Genomic DNA, 16,805 nt, shown 5'->3' with positions numbered 1-16,805 from the left:
TGCCCTGATGCCCTGATTAAGGAGAAGTCACAGAACCCAAAATTAGCACTGGAGGAGTAAGGCTTGTTGATCTGGCAAACCAATGTGATTAAATACAGTGAAGCATTTTTATATTCATCAAATAAACCACACCTGTGTGAGTACATACTTCCTTTTGTAGATCTCCCAGCTGTGCTGTAGTACTCTGGAATAGTTACTGCAGTAGTGGTCTTATACAGGAGATCTTCCTTGCAGAGTTTATTCTTGTAGTGCTTCCTTCTTGTGTGCAAGCCCTGATGTTGCATCTGGCATTACTGCTGATTTCTGTGAATGTTGTGTTTGTCAGTCTGGATATTTTATTACCTGAGCAATATTATAATGCAGCAGCAAGCAAGGACTGTTAGAAAATTTAATTTGCTGAATTTACAATGCTGAGATTCTTGCAATAGTGTGTGAGCAAAGTGTGCCCAGTTTACCTTCCTGACCACTGTCATAGTAAATTGTTTTCAGAGCTTTGCTGTCATTTCCAGTTCTCCATCATGCTCTAGAAATGGCTGAGCAGGGAATCTTCACTTGAAGCAAAATGCCTTTAGGAAACTTAGGAGACTCTTGTGTCTCTGCTGACTATTAGAAGAGATAAATAGTTGAGCAGGTGAGAGGAGAGTAAGATGCAGTATTTTGTCATTGTAAAGATATTTCATCTCACGAGTCCTGACTAGACCTCTCTAGATACAGGGGCAGTGATATCAGAAGAGGAGTACAAGGAAACAAATGTTGTGTTTATCAATGTATCTGGAGAGGGAACAGCATGGGAATTGTGAAGCATGATCTTGTTCAGCATCTCTGTCTCTGTGAGCAGTTGTCTTGTGATTCCAGAGGCACACGGGCAAAGCAGCAACAACTGTGGTGGCTCACGGCCTTTTTACATCCAGACTCTTACAGAAACTTTTGACAATTATAGAACAGTCTTGGTTTATAGGTACCATGTTATGGGTGTCAGGACAGCTTGAATCTGTCAAGCTGTTTTTAAAGTAGTGCTGTATAAATGTTACTTCTCTCTGCAAATTCATGATTCCTCACGTCTGCATTTTTCAACAGTGCTGCTTGTTTGATTTTCCTGTGTATTGCCTTCAGGAGGCTGTAACTCAGTAGTTGGGTGTCAGGCTCTTTAGACTTCACATGGACTTTCATATTGATTATGTTGCATAGCTAACCCCAAGTGCTGAGAGTTCTTGCTTATTTAGCAAGTAAGCACTGATACAGCTTTTCTTTTAATTGTTTTCTTTCCATGTCTAAGGGAACAATTGTGTTGGCTTTTCAAATTATAAGACCTTTTTTTTCCTAAAACGTTTTGATGGAATAAAAATTAAGTTAGCATTTTATAAACTTCTAATTTAACATAGAGAAGCTTCAACAGAGTGTTAGAATGGGACAAACATTTGCAATAAATGACAGTTGGCATCACTGACTTCTGTGAAATACTGTGTGTGTTATTATTCCATACTTGCAAGTTTGCATCATACCTCTTACCTTCCTGAGGCTTATTTACCATATATTGTATTTAATAATATTACAATTATTTGTAATGCCATTGGGTCATGCAGTTGGGTTTAGTGCTGCCTGTAAAGTCAGAGTTGTCACTGTGCCTGGAAGCAGGTTAACATTGTGCTAAGGAGGATCTGGGAATCTGAGGCAGCATGAATGTATAGATACTCTGCTGATAGTAATTGTTTTGACAGAAGAGGTTCTTCTGTACTGAACTAACCATGCTGTAGATGCTTTTGGTGTTTTTCAGCAGAACTTTGACTGGTTGCTTCTGTTCGTTGGAGCTACTGGATGATTCTTTGCTGAACTGTTCCCATTTGTTAGGATAGGATGCCATGCTGTGAATCACCACAAGGGCAAGCCATATGTTAGCCTTATCTTGTAAAATGCTGCACAGCCTGAGCACCCTGGCGATGCTTAGCTTCTGCAGCCCTGGGTTCATGTTTCCAAGCCATTTAATATGCAAACCTAAGCCTTTGGGTCTGTGCCATTTACTAGATTGCTGGCTAATTCTGTTTTGTAGGAAGATAAGCATATGTAAAGGGAGCTGTGTAAAACTGTTGTATCAAGACCCAGTTATTTCTGTGTTGTGCCTGATTTTGAAGGTGAATGTGTTGCCTGGTTCTGAAGGGGTGGACAGGCTGGAACTACCTCCTGCGTCTTCCACTTAAATCACATACCTGGATCTTCTTTCTCTTTGATGAGGCATTAAGTTTTTCCAGATGTAAGCCAGAATTTATTATGTGTTATTCTGGACATACAGAGTGCATGGATAAATATGGTTGTTTATATGAAGCAGCCTTTGGCAGTTCTGTGTTACAGTTACTTGTAGTTTTAAAAATGCCAACTGTAGCTGTAATAGGAAAGTTGCTTTGCAGAAAGCTTCTTGGAACTGGATGTGCTTGAATAGTTCTGTGTCTTTGGAAGTTCATTTATAGGTCGACTTAATCTTTTACATGCCCTCAAATCTCTTGTCTGTTAGACAACTGTCTGGAGAAATATCTTTGGATTTCAGTAGATTAGTACTCAGAGTTTATTTTTGAAAAATACAGAGATCCTAAAAATGGATGGACTACCTCACTAGGAAATTGTAAATGGCATGGATATTTTATTACAGAAGTTAGAGAAAAATCAGTGTCTTCTGATGATATGAACAGCTTAGTAAATACAAATGATAATGAAGGTGGAATCAACCTGATGTCTTTACTCTGGGCACTAGCTTAGAAAGTAAGACAGACTTTGTTTTTTCCCACTGACTTATTTGAAGGCTGGGTCAGGTATTGAAGTAACTTGAAAATTAAACAAAATTTTTTACACGAGCTGTTTTTCATTTCTGGTAGATTAATGCTAGAATCAAGACCTGCTTCCGTTACCTTATCCATTTGAACTGGACTTAGAGAAATTTATTCGTAGGGCTATCATGCAAGCCAGGTTTAGAGAAAAGTGGAAAAAAAAGTCAGCACATCTGTAATCACTACTGATTTAATTATATTTATTTATATATGCTTTTTTATTCCTTCTGCTATGCTTTTTTTACATTAATGCTGCAGAGATGTCTTACCTGTTAAGCAAAACCATCTAGTGCAAATGAATTTATTTGCAAGGCCCAGTACTAGTTACGTTTCCCTTCATTTTAGAAGGCTTCAATTTCTGTTCAGGATTTTTTTTTTTGAGTTTTTGCATGATATATCATCTCATCGATCGCTGTCTTACTCCAAAAATATGGGGTGAATTCTGAAATGTCAAGATAATATGGAGGAGACGTGGAATCAGGAAGGTATTGTAGTTTTTCTTTTGCAGTGATATATTGCATTGCAGTCACTTCAGGACAAAGGAAATCAATGTTGCTGTATCCATGGGAAAATGCCTTGGAAATAGATTAAAACCTGTTGAAATAATTTGCCTGGATTTAGTGGATCTATCAACTGAAGCGATGCAAATAACTTCTAAGTCTTGAAACTGAATGGCAGCAGGGTAGGGGGAGGGGAAAAGGCTGATTAGGAAGAAATGGGAGGAGGATTAAACTAAACTTTCCCAGATTAGTGTGCTTAGCAATGCAGTATTACCACTAAGTCAGCAGAGCATTTTGCTTGCTTTTTGTTCCTTGTGCAATGGAGTGTGTTTCAGCTTGCTAGCTTAATTTGATTTGTTTACCGTTTTTGGGCATGTGCCTGTTTTGTTTTGATTTTTGTTTGGGTTTTTTCCCCCAAAATGATACAATGAATGATTTTATACCTCTAATGGGAACTAAGTCTGGCAGGTGTTAGGAGGGAGGATGAAGGACCCAAGATTAATTTTTCCACATGGGTAGGGATTGAGTAACAAGTTTGTGTTGCTCTGACACAAAGAACTGAGCCAATAAATGAAAAATGTGACCAGCTGGCAGCAGTGGGTTGTGAGCAGTGGGTTGTGAACTGTTGTCCCCAGATCAGCCTAAAATCCCAAAGTAAGTTTTGTGTCAGGCACACCTCTCAGTTTGTTCTGTATCTGGAGTAGTAGGCTATGAATGTCTGCTTGGGGTCTGTAATTCACTGTTGTCACCTGGTTGTGTACTTGGTAGGGTGTTGTTCATTTACACCCCTTTGAGATCCTCAGAGTTTCTGTGTTCTCCCATTATCCTGTCACAGACTGGAGATCACTCCTGGGGAGTGGTGATCCCTGGAAGATGCTTATTCCACACACCTCTTTACACTGCCCATCTTCAAACTGCCCCACACAGATGAGTAGTGGATGCCCTTTGAATATTAAGTGAGGAAATTGAGGATTGAGTCTAAAAACCAAACTGGTAGGCTTTGTGGATGGTGAACACAAAAGAACAGGATGTCTTTGGCCAGGGTTTTTTGGGGTTGGGGATTTTGTTTGTTTGTATCAGCCCATTATTCTGAAGCTTCTTTTAGTGTTAGCAAATTTAGGCCTGAAGCATGTCTTTTCCAGATTCAGAGCAGATCACAAAACTGCAGACTTTGCAGGAATAAGTAAATTGAAACAAATGGCAAAAAGAGGCACGTTTCTGATACTTGGTTTGTTTCAAAAGATTTCTGTCACCCTGATCCAGCTGTACAACTTACACGTGGCATCACAGTTGCTGTATGAGGACTTAGAGCTGGGTAGGAACTGCAGGAAGACTGTCTTTGAGATTGTGTTTATGAAAAAGATGCCAGGTCTGCAAACTTCTGATTGTTTTTTGTAATGTGAATTTCCTCCCACATGCACACAAACAAACCCTTTTAATGGCTTCTGTGTGCTTGCAGGGAGTCCTGTCCTCCCTGACATAAATTCATTGCTTGCTAGCTCCCACTTGGAAGGTGGCAAAGTCTCTCTGGTATTCTTACTGCTTGGGGACAGATAATTAAGGCTCATTCCTATCCATGTCTGAGCCCTTAACAGGGTTTGTTTTTTATTATAAAGCAGAACATCCTTTTCCATCCTCTAGCTTGGGAAATACTCGAATACCAAGTGTTTGTGTAAAGCTTTTTCATTGTCAAAACTACATAATCTGTGAAAACTCCTGCAAATCTTAGAGGAACCATTGGCATTATTGTTGCTGAAAGTGTGCTTATTACTAGTTGGGCTGAAACAAGAAATAAGACTAATCCGTCACTGCAGTGAGAATAGTCATGGGATGTGCATGACCTGAGCATGGGCCCACATTATCTCAGCTTTGAACTCCTGTTGATGTAGGGGAATAGAATATAAGAAAATAAAGATAGTGAAGAAAGTAATCTTACCGCTAAGGAGTTGCAGCTGGGCCAATTATCAAAGATTAGGAACAAGCCTGACTTTAACAGGCCACAGCTGTAACCAGTGAGAAGAAGAGTGCTATAAAAGAGCGAGATGGCTCCTTGAGAAGGGAGATGGAGTCAGTTGGCTGCTTTGTGAAGAAGAGTCAGTGCTCTGAGGAGCTGACCACGAGAAACACCAAGAAGGTACGAAACTTTTGTGATACGGAGACAGCAGTATGGAACCCCTACAATAAGATGACAATGTGTTGATACCTTTTAAGTCTCTACTGTGCCGTCTCCTCCTGCCTGTGCGTGTTATCACCATGCTGTTTTAAGATGGTCAAAATTACCTCATTCAGCTTTTCCTGTCCTGTGTTCATATGCAGCTGCTGGTACCTACGCTGTGGCTGGTTTGGTTTTGTTTTTTTTTATTTTTCCCCTGAGCACTTGAGCACACTTTAAGGCTGACTGAATGTTGGGCCCTGCTGCCCTATGAACCTCTGTTCCTGGTGTGTCGAGGTGGAGCAGAAGTACTAGGCTGTAATGCAGTATGTGATAGATGGCAGCAGGCCAAAGCAAAGGGTGCTTCTGGGTCTCTGGCCCAGATAGTTCACTGTGCTGGGCTCTGCTTGCTCAGGATGATAAGGGACAATAAGAGAGCATACAAGTTCTGTCCCAGTTTTAATGGTTTTCTGTATCAGCCCTAGTAAAAAGAGCTCTATTAAAGCAGTTCAGAGATCTGTTCCTAGTTTTACAAACTCTCTATGGCCTTATATATTTGGAGACAGGAATAGTTTGTTAAGGTTTAAAATTAAGTTTAAAGTTACTAGTTCTCTGCCTTTCTGAGGATGAGAAGGATCTGATAGGGATTAAGATGGGTGTCAGTTACCCCCTTCCCTTTTTTCTTTTATTCTTGTTGTAAGTCCTTGTTAACAAATCAGGGACAGAGCACTTGATATGCTACTGTTAGGAATACATTGATTAAAGATTGACATATCCAAGTGCTTGTCTGGTTTTTCCAGCTGTCAAGTAAAATTATACAACTTCCCTACAGATCTTACCTGACGTAAGCACATCTTAAGTGTGTGTGTATTTTCAGGAAAAGACAGATGTGCTGGTTTGTGCTCTTGTAGTCACTTAAAGTGCTGTAATTACATTGGTACATTCCCTGAGTGTGAATGCAGTGTGAGGCACACCTTCTGTTTCTCTTTATTGATGTAGGTTTTGGGGAGAGATGATTAACCAGTATGAAACATTCATTTGCTGGTATGGCAGCCTATGTCTTTGATGTTGTTCTAGTTTTGTTATATTCTTGTGATGGGGGAAACCCAAGCCTGAAACCAAACCCCCAAACATTAACTCTATTCAAAGTAGTTAAACTGTAGATCTGAAGTATGTCCCTCTTACTGCTGCTTCTCTGTTGTCATGGTTTAAGCCCAGCTGGAAATTCTGCCAGCCCCATTTGTGGGGCTTGCCCAACCCCATTTCTTTTTGCCTCGCCCCAGTGGAATGTGGAGGAGAATCAAAGTAAAACTTGTATTTGGAGATAAAAAAGTTTAATAATGGAAAATAAAGTAAAATACAATAATAATGGTAACTTATAATAACGATAATAAAAAGGGGAAAAAACTGTGATGTGCATTGCAGCTGTTCACCTCCCACTAACTGATGCCAGAGCTCCCTTCCTGAACCCCGACTGGCCTCCCGTAAGGGTACTTGCCCCAGTTTATTTACTGGGCCTGATGTTCTGTGGTGTGGAGTATCCCTTTGGTCCTTTTGGGTTGTCTGGCCCAGCTGTACTTCCTCCCAGTTTCTTTTGCATGCCCTCTCACTGGCCAAGTATGGGACAAGGAAAAAAAATCCTTTACTTAGGATGAACACAGCTTCACAAAAATCCAAAACATAAGTGTGTTTTCTGCACTATCATTAATCTGAATCCAAAACACAGCACTGTAACAGCTGTTGAGAAGAAATTAACTCTGTCTTAACTGAAAGCAGGACATCTGTGCAGGTATTTTGGGACTAGCTGTTTGCACACAGCTGAATGATGGTGTAAGTAGTTTCAGATTCAGTCAAGAAGTTCCTAACAAAGTAGTGGTAACAGCAGCACTGAGGACCTTTCATTATTTCTATTAACATGTCATTTTTGTTTGTAGAATGAAATGTGTCTTGCCACACAACAGCTTTCGAAGCAGCTCCTTGCCTATGAAAAGCAGGTATGTTCAGCACGTGACTTTGATTTCTTTTCTGCCTCAGCACTTGTGAAGAAGTCTGTAAACTGTAAACCAGCACTTTTCTGGAAGTGCTCAGGGCATTTGCTTTACTTGCTATCATGTGAAGGCAGTTGTGAATTTCCTCAGGATGTTCAAGGGAGTTGGGTCATTTCTGAGAATCTTACGAAAAGAACCGGATTAGAAAAAACCCAAAAAGGTACAAAATCCGAGTTAATAAATTTATGAAGATACAAGTCAGTTTGTTCCAGTTCTATGAGTTTAAAATGTTTATAATAAGAATTAAGTGCTGTCCAAAATTAATTCATTTAACACAAGAAGAGCAGAGTAAAATGATGTATATTAATGAGCTTGTTTTTACATTTATTTTTAGTATTTGTTGCATTTTGTAGAAATATTAATTAGATTTGCAGTAAAACAAGCGTTGTATTTTATATTCATCTTTAAATAAAGTTATGGACCAAATGTGTTTTTCTATTTCCAGCATTTTGCCTTAGGTAAAGGAGATGAAGAAGTGATATCCACCCTCCATTATTTTTCAAAAGTTGTGGATGAGGTAATTTGAATTGCTAATATTCTCTTTTTACAGTACAGAATATTAGTGGTTTTTCTTTGGGTCTCTCCTTTTGATTCAGTGCCTTCCCACTGAAGGCTAGATTTAGAGTAGTTTAATTTTGGATGAAGACATTTGAAACCACCTTTCCATAATGGTTAGAGCTGTTTCTGTGGCTTCCTCCCATATTCTATCCTCAGAACAAGGCTGAATTTCCTTGGGGAACTTAGAGAATAAAACAGGATGTGCCATCTAGGCTAGGGCTATCTTTTCTATAATTCCATATTAAAATGACACATTTCTAAGCTTTAAACACTGCAGTTTGAACCAAAACTTGCTAGATGTGGATGCAGGGCAGCTGTGAATTGGTAAAGTTGCAGTTTAGTTGCTATGAGATCATGCAGAATCCAGAGAAGTTTGGGGAAGGCTGCAGTACTGTGAGGTGAAGACAGTGAATCTGTGTGCACTGAATACTCCCATGCCCTGGAGGTTTTTGCTAATTACTGGAAGTGTTTGTAAATGCTTTTGTTAGACCTTCCCATGTAACATTTCAATATGGCCTTGGTATCTAGGTCCTTCTTGCTTAGGTTTTGTCAAATCACTCTCTCTGCTTTGAGCAGTGCTGTGCCATCAGAAAAGTCTGTTCTTGTTGGTCTACTTCCAACTTTGATTAAGAAGGCAAAAGGCTGTACTGAGGTCTGCTGTTTGGGAGAGGAGAGAAGGTTGTGGGACAAAAAGTAAGTTAAAAATTTTAGAGCCCATGAATAGCTCTGAGGATGTATTGAGAGGAATCCCAAAGGTTTACTTTTTTCTTAGGCTTTTCTTTTTGCATGTGTGTTCTCAGGATGCTTGAAAGTAGCATTTGTTATCGCAAGTCTTGCAATTGCTTATGTGCCTCCAAATAGATGAAAACAAGAAGTTTATCCTTCCCAGGTTCAAGAGAACGGTGCCATTTGGGGGCAGAAAGCTGAAAGTTGCTGCTCAGTTCTGTCAGTCACCTTTTCCCTCATGAGAACTCGCTCCATTCCTTGGCTTCCTTTTCTGTGTGTTAGCTTCCCCTTGTGCCTGTTTTAGTTGTCTGTTCTATCAGCATTGAATTGTATTGTCTCATGGGAGATCCTCAGTTCACCCTTACCTGCAAGAGGGTGCCTGGAGGTATCCAGGATGCTGAGCAAACAGGCAGGATATCACTGCAAGGTGTTGCACCCTCCTGGTGCTCCAGCAGTGTGACTGATAGCTGTCCTACCTGCTCCCATTCCTAGCAGGCCAGTGTTGACATGAGAGCCTTGCCTGCCTTCATCCTAAATGGTGCCACGTGGGTGCTTTAAAACAGCTATTTGCTGAAGTTTAGAAACACAAAAACAACAGTGGGCAACTGCTGTCGAGGTAAAATACTTGAATGGGATCTTGCGTTGCAGTTGCCCCCTGTTGTGATTGTGTCCTGGTTAGTCCTTGTTCATGGAAAGACAGTGTAGTTATGGTGGTGGGACTGTTACTCCATGGCATTGAGACTTAACTAAAACAGGTTAATAAAGGATAATTACAGTTTAAATCCTGTTGGGTTAAGCATTAGAATTAATGGTCAAGTGAATTGCCCTAATCCGTCATGTGGGAACTGAGAAGTTCTTGGATCCTTGAGAAATACCAGGCAGGAATGAAGCATTTAGGGAGAGCATCCCCATCTGTCTTAGATACCATGAGAAGTGTATTTCAAATATTGAAGTACATTATATCCACTGGACACAAATGGCAGATGTGTTTTGATGTTCTCTGTGGTTTGGGTTTTTTATGTACATTGTGTCTCAGAACAATTCTCTGTTTCAGCTCAATATTCTTCATTCTGAACTGGCTAAACAGCTTGCAGATACAATGGTTCTCCCAATAATACAATTTCGAGAAAAAGATCTCACAGGTAAATTTTATTCTAAGTTTCAGTTTTCCTTATATGCTCCTTCTTGTTTATTTCATCACACACTGAGACATATTTTACTCAGACAAAAGCAGTTCATGTTCACCTTGTAACGTTTTATGCGCCATATGGTGCAAGTTTAAAAATACACAGCTTTATTCTTTGTTGGGTCACTGTGTTTTTATACTAATGTAATTTCACTGAAGTCACTGATGTTGTAATTGCCAGAAGGGAAATTTAGCAGTGAATTGGGCTTGCAAACAGTATTTATTCCACTTCAGAAGTTTGGGGCTGTTTGACAAGCACAAACAAGAATGTTTTAACTTCAGAGAATAGTATATTCCCTCCTTTTTAAGGAATCAGTCCTCTTTAAATTCTTGCCATGCAAGGGTAATTCCATGCAAGTTACCTGATTTCACAAATTTGGGATTTCATTACTTAAACAGCAAGGCAGTAACACAAACATTCTATATAATTACAGAAGAAAAAAACTCATATTCAAGGTCATGGGCAGTCTTACTTATGCAACAGAAATCTGACTTTTTGCAGCAGCATTTCTTTTCTTGTCTTCCTTTCTCTCTTGTCTTCCTTTCTCTCTTGTCTTCCTTTCTCTCTTGTCTTCCTTTCTCTCTTGTCTTCCTTTCTCTCTTGTCTTCCTTTCTCTCTTGTCTTCCTTTCTCTCTTGTCTTCCTTTCTCTCTTGTCTTCCTTTCTCTCTTGTCTTCCTTTCTCTCTTGTCTTCCTTTCTCTCTTGTCTTCCTTTCTCTCTTGTCTTCCTTTCTCTCTTGTCTTCCTTTCTCTCTTGTCTTCCTTTCTCTCTTGTCTTCCTTTCTCTCTTGTCTTCCTTTCTCTCTTGTCTTCCTTTCTCTCTTGTCTTCCTTTCTCTCTTGTCTTCCTTTCTCTCTTGTCTTCCTTTCTCTCTTGTCTTCCTTTCTCTCTTGTCTTCCTTTCTCTCTTGTCTTCCTTTCTCTCTTGTCTTCCTTTCTCTCTTGTCTTCCTTTCTCTCTTGTCTTCCTTTCTCTCTTGTCTTCCTTTCTCTCTTGTCTTCCTTTCTTCCCACTACTTATTTCACTTTTTGCAGTCCCACTTATGTCCTTCTTGTAGACATCATTTTGGTGTGAGACAAAATGACTACAGCAAAACATTGACTGGTTTAAGTTCGTTATGGGATCTGATTGAAAATTGTGAGGACATCTAGGTGTCTATGTTAACAATATGTTGTTTATCATATACTGTCAAATATAAAGGAGAATTTGGATGGTAAGATGTTGATGGGATAAACGCTTCCTCACCTCTTTCATGTGGCCTCAGAGATAGTAATTCTTTTTCCATATTTATGGTTTCTTCCCTCTTGTTCATTAAAAAAGATATGAAAACACATATGAAGCCTGCAACCACAGCTTCAGCTGCTGCATGACAAAAACCAAAAGTTTCTTCAACTTCCTTGGATGTCAATTTTTTTTAAAATTCTATCCACTTTTTCTGATGCAGTTTGTAGAACAGCATTTTTGGTAGAGACCTGGCTGCATTGGAATTTCATAGAGGGATTAAACAAGGAAGCCAGAAAGAATAACTGTGTTACTGTTTTTACTTTTCATCTTGTTAAATCTATATTGAATATTGTAGAAACCTCTAAATACAAGTTAGTTACAAATGGAAAAATCTTCTGTCTTTTCTTCATCTGAGTAATAATGAAGCATTCTGGGGAAAAAAAAAAGGTGGAGTCAAACAGATTAATGAGTAGGATGTTAAAAATAATCAGAGACCATGATGACATCCTACAATTTCCCCTTGGTATTTTCACAGTTGCATAATGTCTGTTCTTGTAAATGTGCTTTCTTTGTAGCTTTTTGAGAGAGTTTTTGCCAGTTGCAGCATATGTCGGTGAGGATACTAAGAGTAGCTTGTGTCTGACACTTGTGAAGTTACATTCTGTTCAGTCTGTCTTCTCTCTACCTGTATCAGAATCTCATGGCCAGTATTTGTAATGCAGGCATCATTACACCAGCAGTCAGGTGTGTTTTATACAGATTTATTTTCACAGAGCAGCTTAGCAAAAATGTTCCACACTGAGGGAGATTCATGTACAGGAAAAAGGCTTTACTTCATACATCTGTGGGTCTTAAATTTCTCAGTATCACATAAGCACTGTCAGGTTGTTCAGAACTGCTGATCTTGCATGATAGTGGTGGGCCTTTAATCAGAATAAACATACTGAAATGGTGCTTCTTTGGACAAATGACACTGGCAGATAAGGCATCTTTCTTGGAGTGACAACTTGCTCAATAAAATAAACTCACTCCACCCTTAATTATTCATTTCTCTAGCAGCTGATCTGGTTTAGCATTTTCAAGACAGGCACAATGTATATGTCTCTGCTGTGGAAGGGCTGGAGTGACTTGGACAGTAAATATGGCATAAATGGTCTAAGTTGTACAAAGTGTTCACAGCTGGTTTTACTTTGAATATTTGATTTCTCTTTTCCAGAAGTAAGCACACTGAAGGATCTCTTTGGCCTTGCTAGCAATGGTATGTGTCGCTGTTTTGTTTCTACTCATGTGCAGCTGCTAGAGCAAAGAAGACATGTTGGATCTGTGCACATACACATATCACATTTCTAAAAAAAATAATATTCCTTGTCTACAGAACATGACGTATCCATGGCAAAATATAGCAGGTTACCGAAAAGGAAAGAAAATGAAAAGGTAACAAATGTGAAAGGGAAAATAGAATGTTTTCATCAGCCATTCTGTCTGCATCCTTGTTCGTTGTGAACTTCAGAGAGTTCATTGCTTAAATTCACAGTAGCTCAAGAATACTTGTGATTTTGTTTCCAAGCAGACACAAAGCTTTTAAACATCAGCTCAGCACTCACACCTGTTTTCTCCAAGTTGGGAAGGTGGTGAAATATTGTGCTCAACTAGAGCCTTTCAGATCCATGGGAGCTTTTCATATAGAAGCAATCCAAGTGACTATAAATAGCTTTGTATAGGCCTAGAGTTGTACAGCTGAGGTGGTGATGCAGTATCACTGAGCACAATTCATTGTGAACTGCCATGAAGCCTTGTGTCTGCTGTTCCTAAAGCATTGTATTTCTTTGCATGTACCTTCCTGTTTAATTACTTTGTATGGCCTGTCATTCCACTTAACAGTGCACAAAACTCTCTTGGTAGGACTGTTCTACATTCCTTCTTCTTTGCCCCCTGGACTGCTATTCTAAAATACATCCCTTTGTCAAAAAGTGTATGGCTGGCCCTGTCCTGAGAGTCAATCTGTTCTACAGGATAGTTCTTGAAAGGAAATGCCTTACAGAGCACAATGTGATATAGCATACTGTTAATTACTCACCTCTGAATTCTGCACTTGCAGACTTATGTTGTGATCTCAGCTGCAAATAAATTTCTTGCACGGAGATCTGATGCAGATTTTTAGTGGCAGTAGTTACATAGTTTGTAGTCACAGGGGCTCCCCAAATGCTTTAGTTTCATGACAGATAAAGGCTTGAAGTACTTGCTTTGAGTTTTTGATTTGCTTTATTTGTTTCTCATACTTCACTTTAACCTGGAGAAGTTCTTTAAAGACAGTGATTTAAAAATAACTTGAAGATGATCAGTAAATACATCCATATACACAGTAACACTTTGTCAACCTCTTTATAATTTTTTGTTCAGCTTAAGGCAGAAGTTGCAAAAGAAGTGGCAAATGCAAGAAGAAAGCAGCACCTTTCATCCTTGCAATATTACTGTGCCCTGAATGCTCTGCAGTACAGGAAGAGGGTGGCTATGATGGAACCTATGCTAGGATATACACGAGGACAGGTATTGACAGCAAAGTGTCTGTATCACTTAGACATGTTCCTGGGAAAGGTGAAACATTGTCGTTCTGGATTTATTTTGAGACCTGACAAATTATAACAAGGGTGGTGGGGAAACAATTTGCATTCAGCTTGCCTAGATTCTATCAGCAGATTTTGTTTGTGGCAGATAGTTGAATGTTTAGATATTCAGGAAAGACACTAATGAAAAGAAAATCCAATACACTTCTATGCAAAATCAGCCTAGGGTTAGTCTTTTCACAGCTGAGCTAAATGCAGTAGCATTTACTTCCACTGTTTACCCAGTCTGCACAAACTCTCCTATGTAGCAGTTCCCTTCCTGGCACATAATGTTCAGCATACTAATGAGGAGTGTGCATGATGAGGAACAGAGCATGCTCTGGAGAGCTGGAAGGACAGAATAGTAGAGAGGATTGAGCATAAGGCTGGCAAATCCTTTTTCTAGTTTTTATTCTAACAGCAATTTGATAGAGCATTTCTCAACTCTGATAGTGTGACCCTCCAGAATATCAGGGGGATCAACAAACCAGTATTATCACAGCACTTGACTCTCACTATCACCCATTTTAAGGGTCTTTGATTTTGATGAAAGAAAGTGTTTGGAAAATGAGAACTGGGCTATGAAAAGAGGAAAAATGGATGTGGTGCTCTGTTTGAGATTGTAGTGTGGCTCATCATCATCTACATCATCCTGTCTTTTGCAGCCCATGTGCCTCATTTAAAATAGGTAGTGAATGAGGATTCAGTCACATTCCCCACCACGGGAGATCACACTGCTTCTCTGCTGTAGCTATCCTAAGTGAAAGAACTGCATTGATTTCCTTTACTGGAAACCAAACAGAACTTTCTCCATACTTCATCTGGCAAAACTGCTTTATCTATATGGGGAAGTCTCAGGCTGTCATGGGAATGTCTGAATAACCAGAAGCCAGTTGATGCTTAAATTTTGTGAACTGCCTTTCAGTACAAATATGTATTTTCTTAATTAATTACTCAAATATGTGTCTCCAGTTTCACATTTCCAACAAATGAATAGGTCAAATGGAAATTTTGGAAGAAGCAGTGGCTAATAGAGGGTTCATTTTGACTGAAAACTGGCCATCAGCATTTATCATCAGTGGATTTTAGAGCTCTTTCCTCTTGAAGCAGGCTTCTGAAATAGAATAGGTAAATCATTCTTTAGGAGGCCATTCTTTCTCTCCTTTGTAAAGGGAGGCTGTGGTCTATAACATTTGCTTTTACATCTCTTCCCAGAGTAGATCACTGATTTTTATGCGTTTATCCTGATTAATTGCACACACATGCTATCTGTATCCATGTTTCATGCAGTTGCCAGTAGGCTCTAATGATGACTGATAGTACAAGGTCAAGTCTACACCAAGTGCTTTGCTTTATTGTGTGCCTGCTGAGCAATACCAGCTAAGAGAATTAATCTTCTGTCACATCATGTGCACTTTGGCCCTAGTAGCTTTTTTTTTTTAGCTCCTTCAGTAGAACAAAACCAGTGGTAAAACTGTAGTTGATACAACCAATTGCTCTGGAGGCTTCTGCAAGCACAGCTACACTTTCCTGACTGACTTTATTACAGCACTTTGAAGATGTTCATCATGGTAGTTCAGGTTGGACTGCAAAATCTAATGGATGATTTCCCTTTGATAGGGTGGCATTGCACACAGCAGTTCCTAACACCATGAGCCCCAGCCCTGCCCAGTGCCAGTGTGGGAGAAGCTACCTGTTCCTTTATTTGAGTCATTTAGCAAGTTCTTTGGAAACGTACTTGTCAGCAGCCAGCAGCTTATCTGTGTGTGAAAGGTTGTAGAGTTGCAAAAGTGGGAAGTAGCAAGAAAGGCAATGCAGCTGTTTTGCCCATGTGTTTGATCACCTGCCAGAAGTTCAGTCATAATGGGAGCACTGTTAACACTCCCACAATCTGCTCCTTGTCTGCCAAAGCCAAGAGAACCTTCAGTGCCCTTTTTCTTGGTATTTTTCAGATCAACTTCTTTAAGAAAGGAGCAGAGATGTTTTCCAAAAGGATGGACAGCTTTTTGTCATCTGTTTCAGACATGGTTCAGAGGTAACCTAGTGCTTTTGTTTGCTTTTGTCATTCCATTGGAGTCCGAGCTGTAGCACTCTAACCTTCGGCACATACGAGAGAGTGCCTCTTTTTCTTTCTAATGAGATTCCTTTTATGCTTACTTGGCATTGTTGGGCATATTTTGTTGAAGTAACAGGTAGAAAGGAAATGTTTGTACATGGAAAAGAAAATGCTGTCTGTACACTGAAGAGAGTATTTTTCCAGTATAGTCAGAAACTATATACTGTAAAATGTTCACATGCTTCCTTACATCCCTGTGTCTTGTCATGAACAGAAAAGCATGGAATTTGGGCTAGAAACAGGTTAACAGTATTAATAAAATAACTTAAGGTGCTTTCTGAATTATAGGTATTTATATTTACTGGGTATTCTGTAATAATACAGCAACAATAACTCATTAACCTCTCAAATTTAGGACCTAAAGTGTTTGATGGTGTAGCTACACAAGGCAAACAAAAATCCTCACTGTAGGGAACATATTCATTGCATCCAGTGTAGACTGTATTAGTCCACTGAGTTCAACCTACTTTGACTAAGATGTAAATTTCAGTAAACTGCTTTTGTACTCCTAATTTTGTGATCGTTTTTCTTACACCTCCCTCCACATCTTCTACTTGTATTGAAGCGTTTAATTATAATTAAGTCCCCGTAAATGCAAACTTTACATTTGAACTGTAATTGTAATAGCGAGAATATTCTTCATGGAATGATAAAATGTTAACGGGTTGGAATGGACCATAAAGATAATATAGTCCCAACTGAGTCCTTGACTTAATCTTTCATTCCTTTCATACCGAGCCGTAGCCAAATCATTATTTATTCTCACTCTGGTGGCACTTTAAATAATGCATATTTGTTAATTTGAGAACCATGCTACAAACAAGTGCTCTGTATAGTGGATTATTTCACTAAATGATTCTTTACTTTTTCTGCTTAT

General features: G+C 39.3%; 1 protein-coding gene across 1 annotated transcript in view; it reads left to right on the top strand.

The window, feature by feature from the left end:
* The window catches only part of APPL2 (adaptor protein, phosphotyrosine interacting with PH domain and leucine zipper 2), a 35,397-nt gene that overhangs the window by 7,845 nt on the left and 10,747 nt on the right, over positions 1–16,805 (top strand). Inside the window, exons 3-9 of the mRNA XM_005494740.4 lie at positions 7,403–7,462; positions 7,962–8,033; positions 9,855–9,942; positions 12,426–12,467; positions 12,585–12,643; positions 13,610–13,756; positions 15,765–15,847. Of these exons, the coding sequence (XP_005494797.2) occupies positions 7,403–7,462; positions 7,962–8,033; positions 9,855–9,942; positions 12,426–12,467; positions 12,585–12,643; positions 13,610–13,756; positions 15,765–15,847 (551 nt within the window). The remainder of the gene's footprint in view (positions 1–7,402; positions 7,463–7,961; positions 8,034–9,854; positions 9,943–12,425; positions 12,468–12,584; positions 12,644–13,609; positions 13,757–15,764; positions 15,848–16,805) is intronic.

This window comes from Zonotrichia albicollis, chromosome 4, assembly GCF_047830755.1.
Source record: "Zonotrichia albicollis isolate bZonAlb1 chromosome 4, bZonAlb1.hap1, whole genome shotgun sequence".
NCBI lineage: Eukaryota > Metazoa > Chordata > Aves > Passeriformes > Passerellidae > Zonotrichia > Zonotrichia albicollis.
The sequence above is the reverse complement of the archived record's forward strand: the minus strand, read 5'-3'. Positions and strand labels throughout refer to the sequence as shown.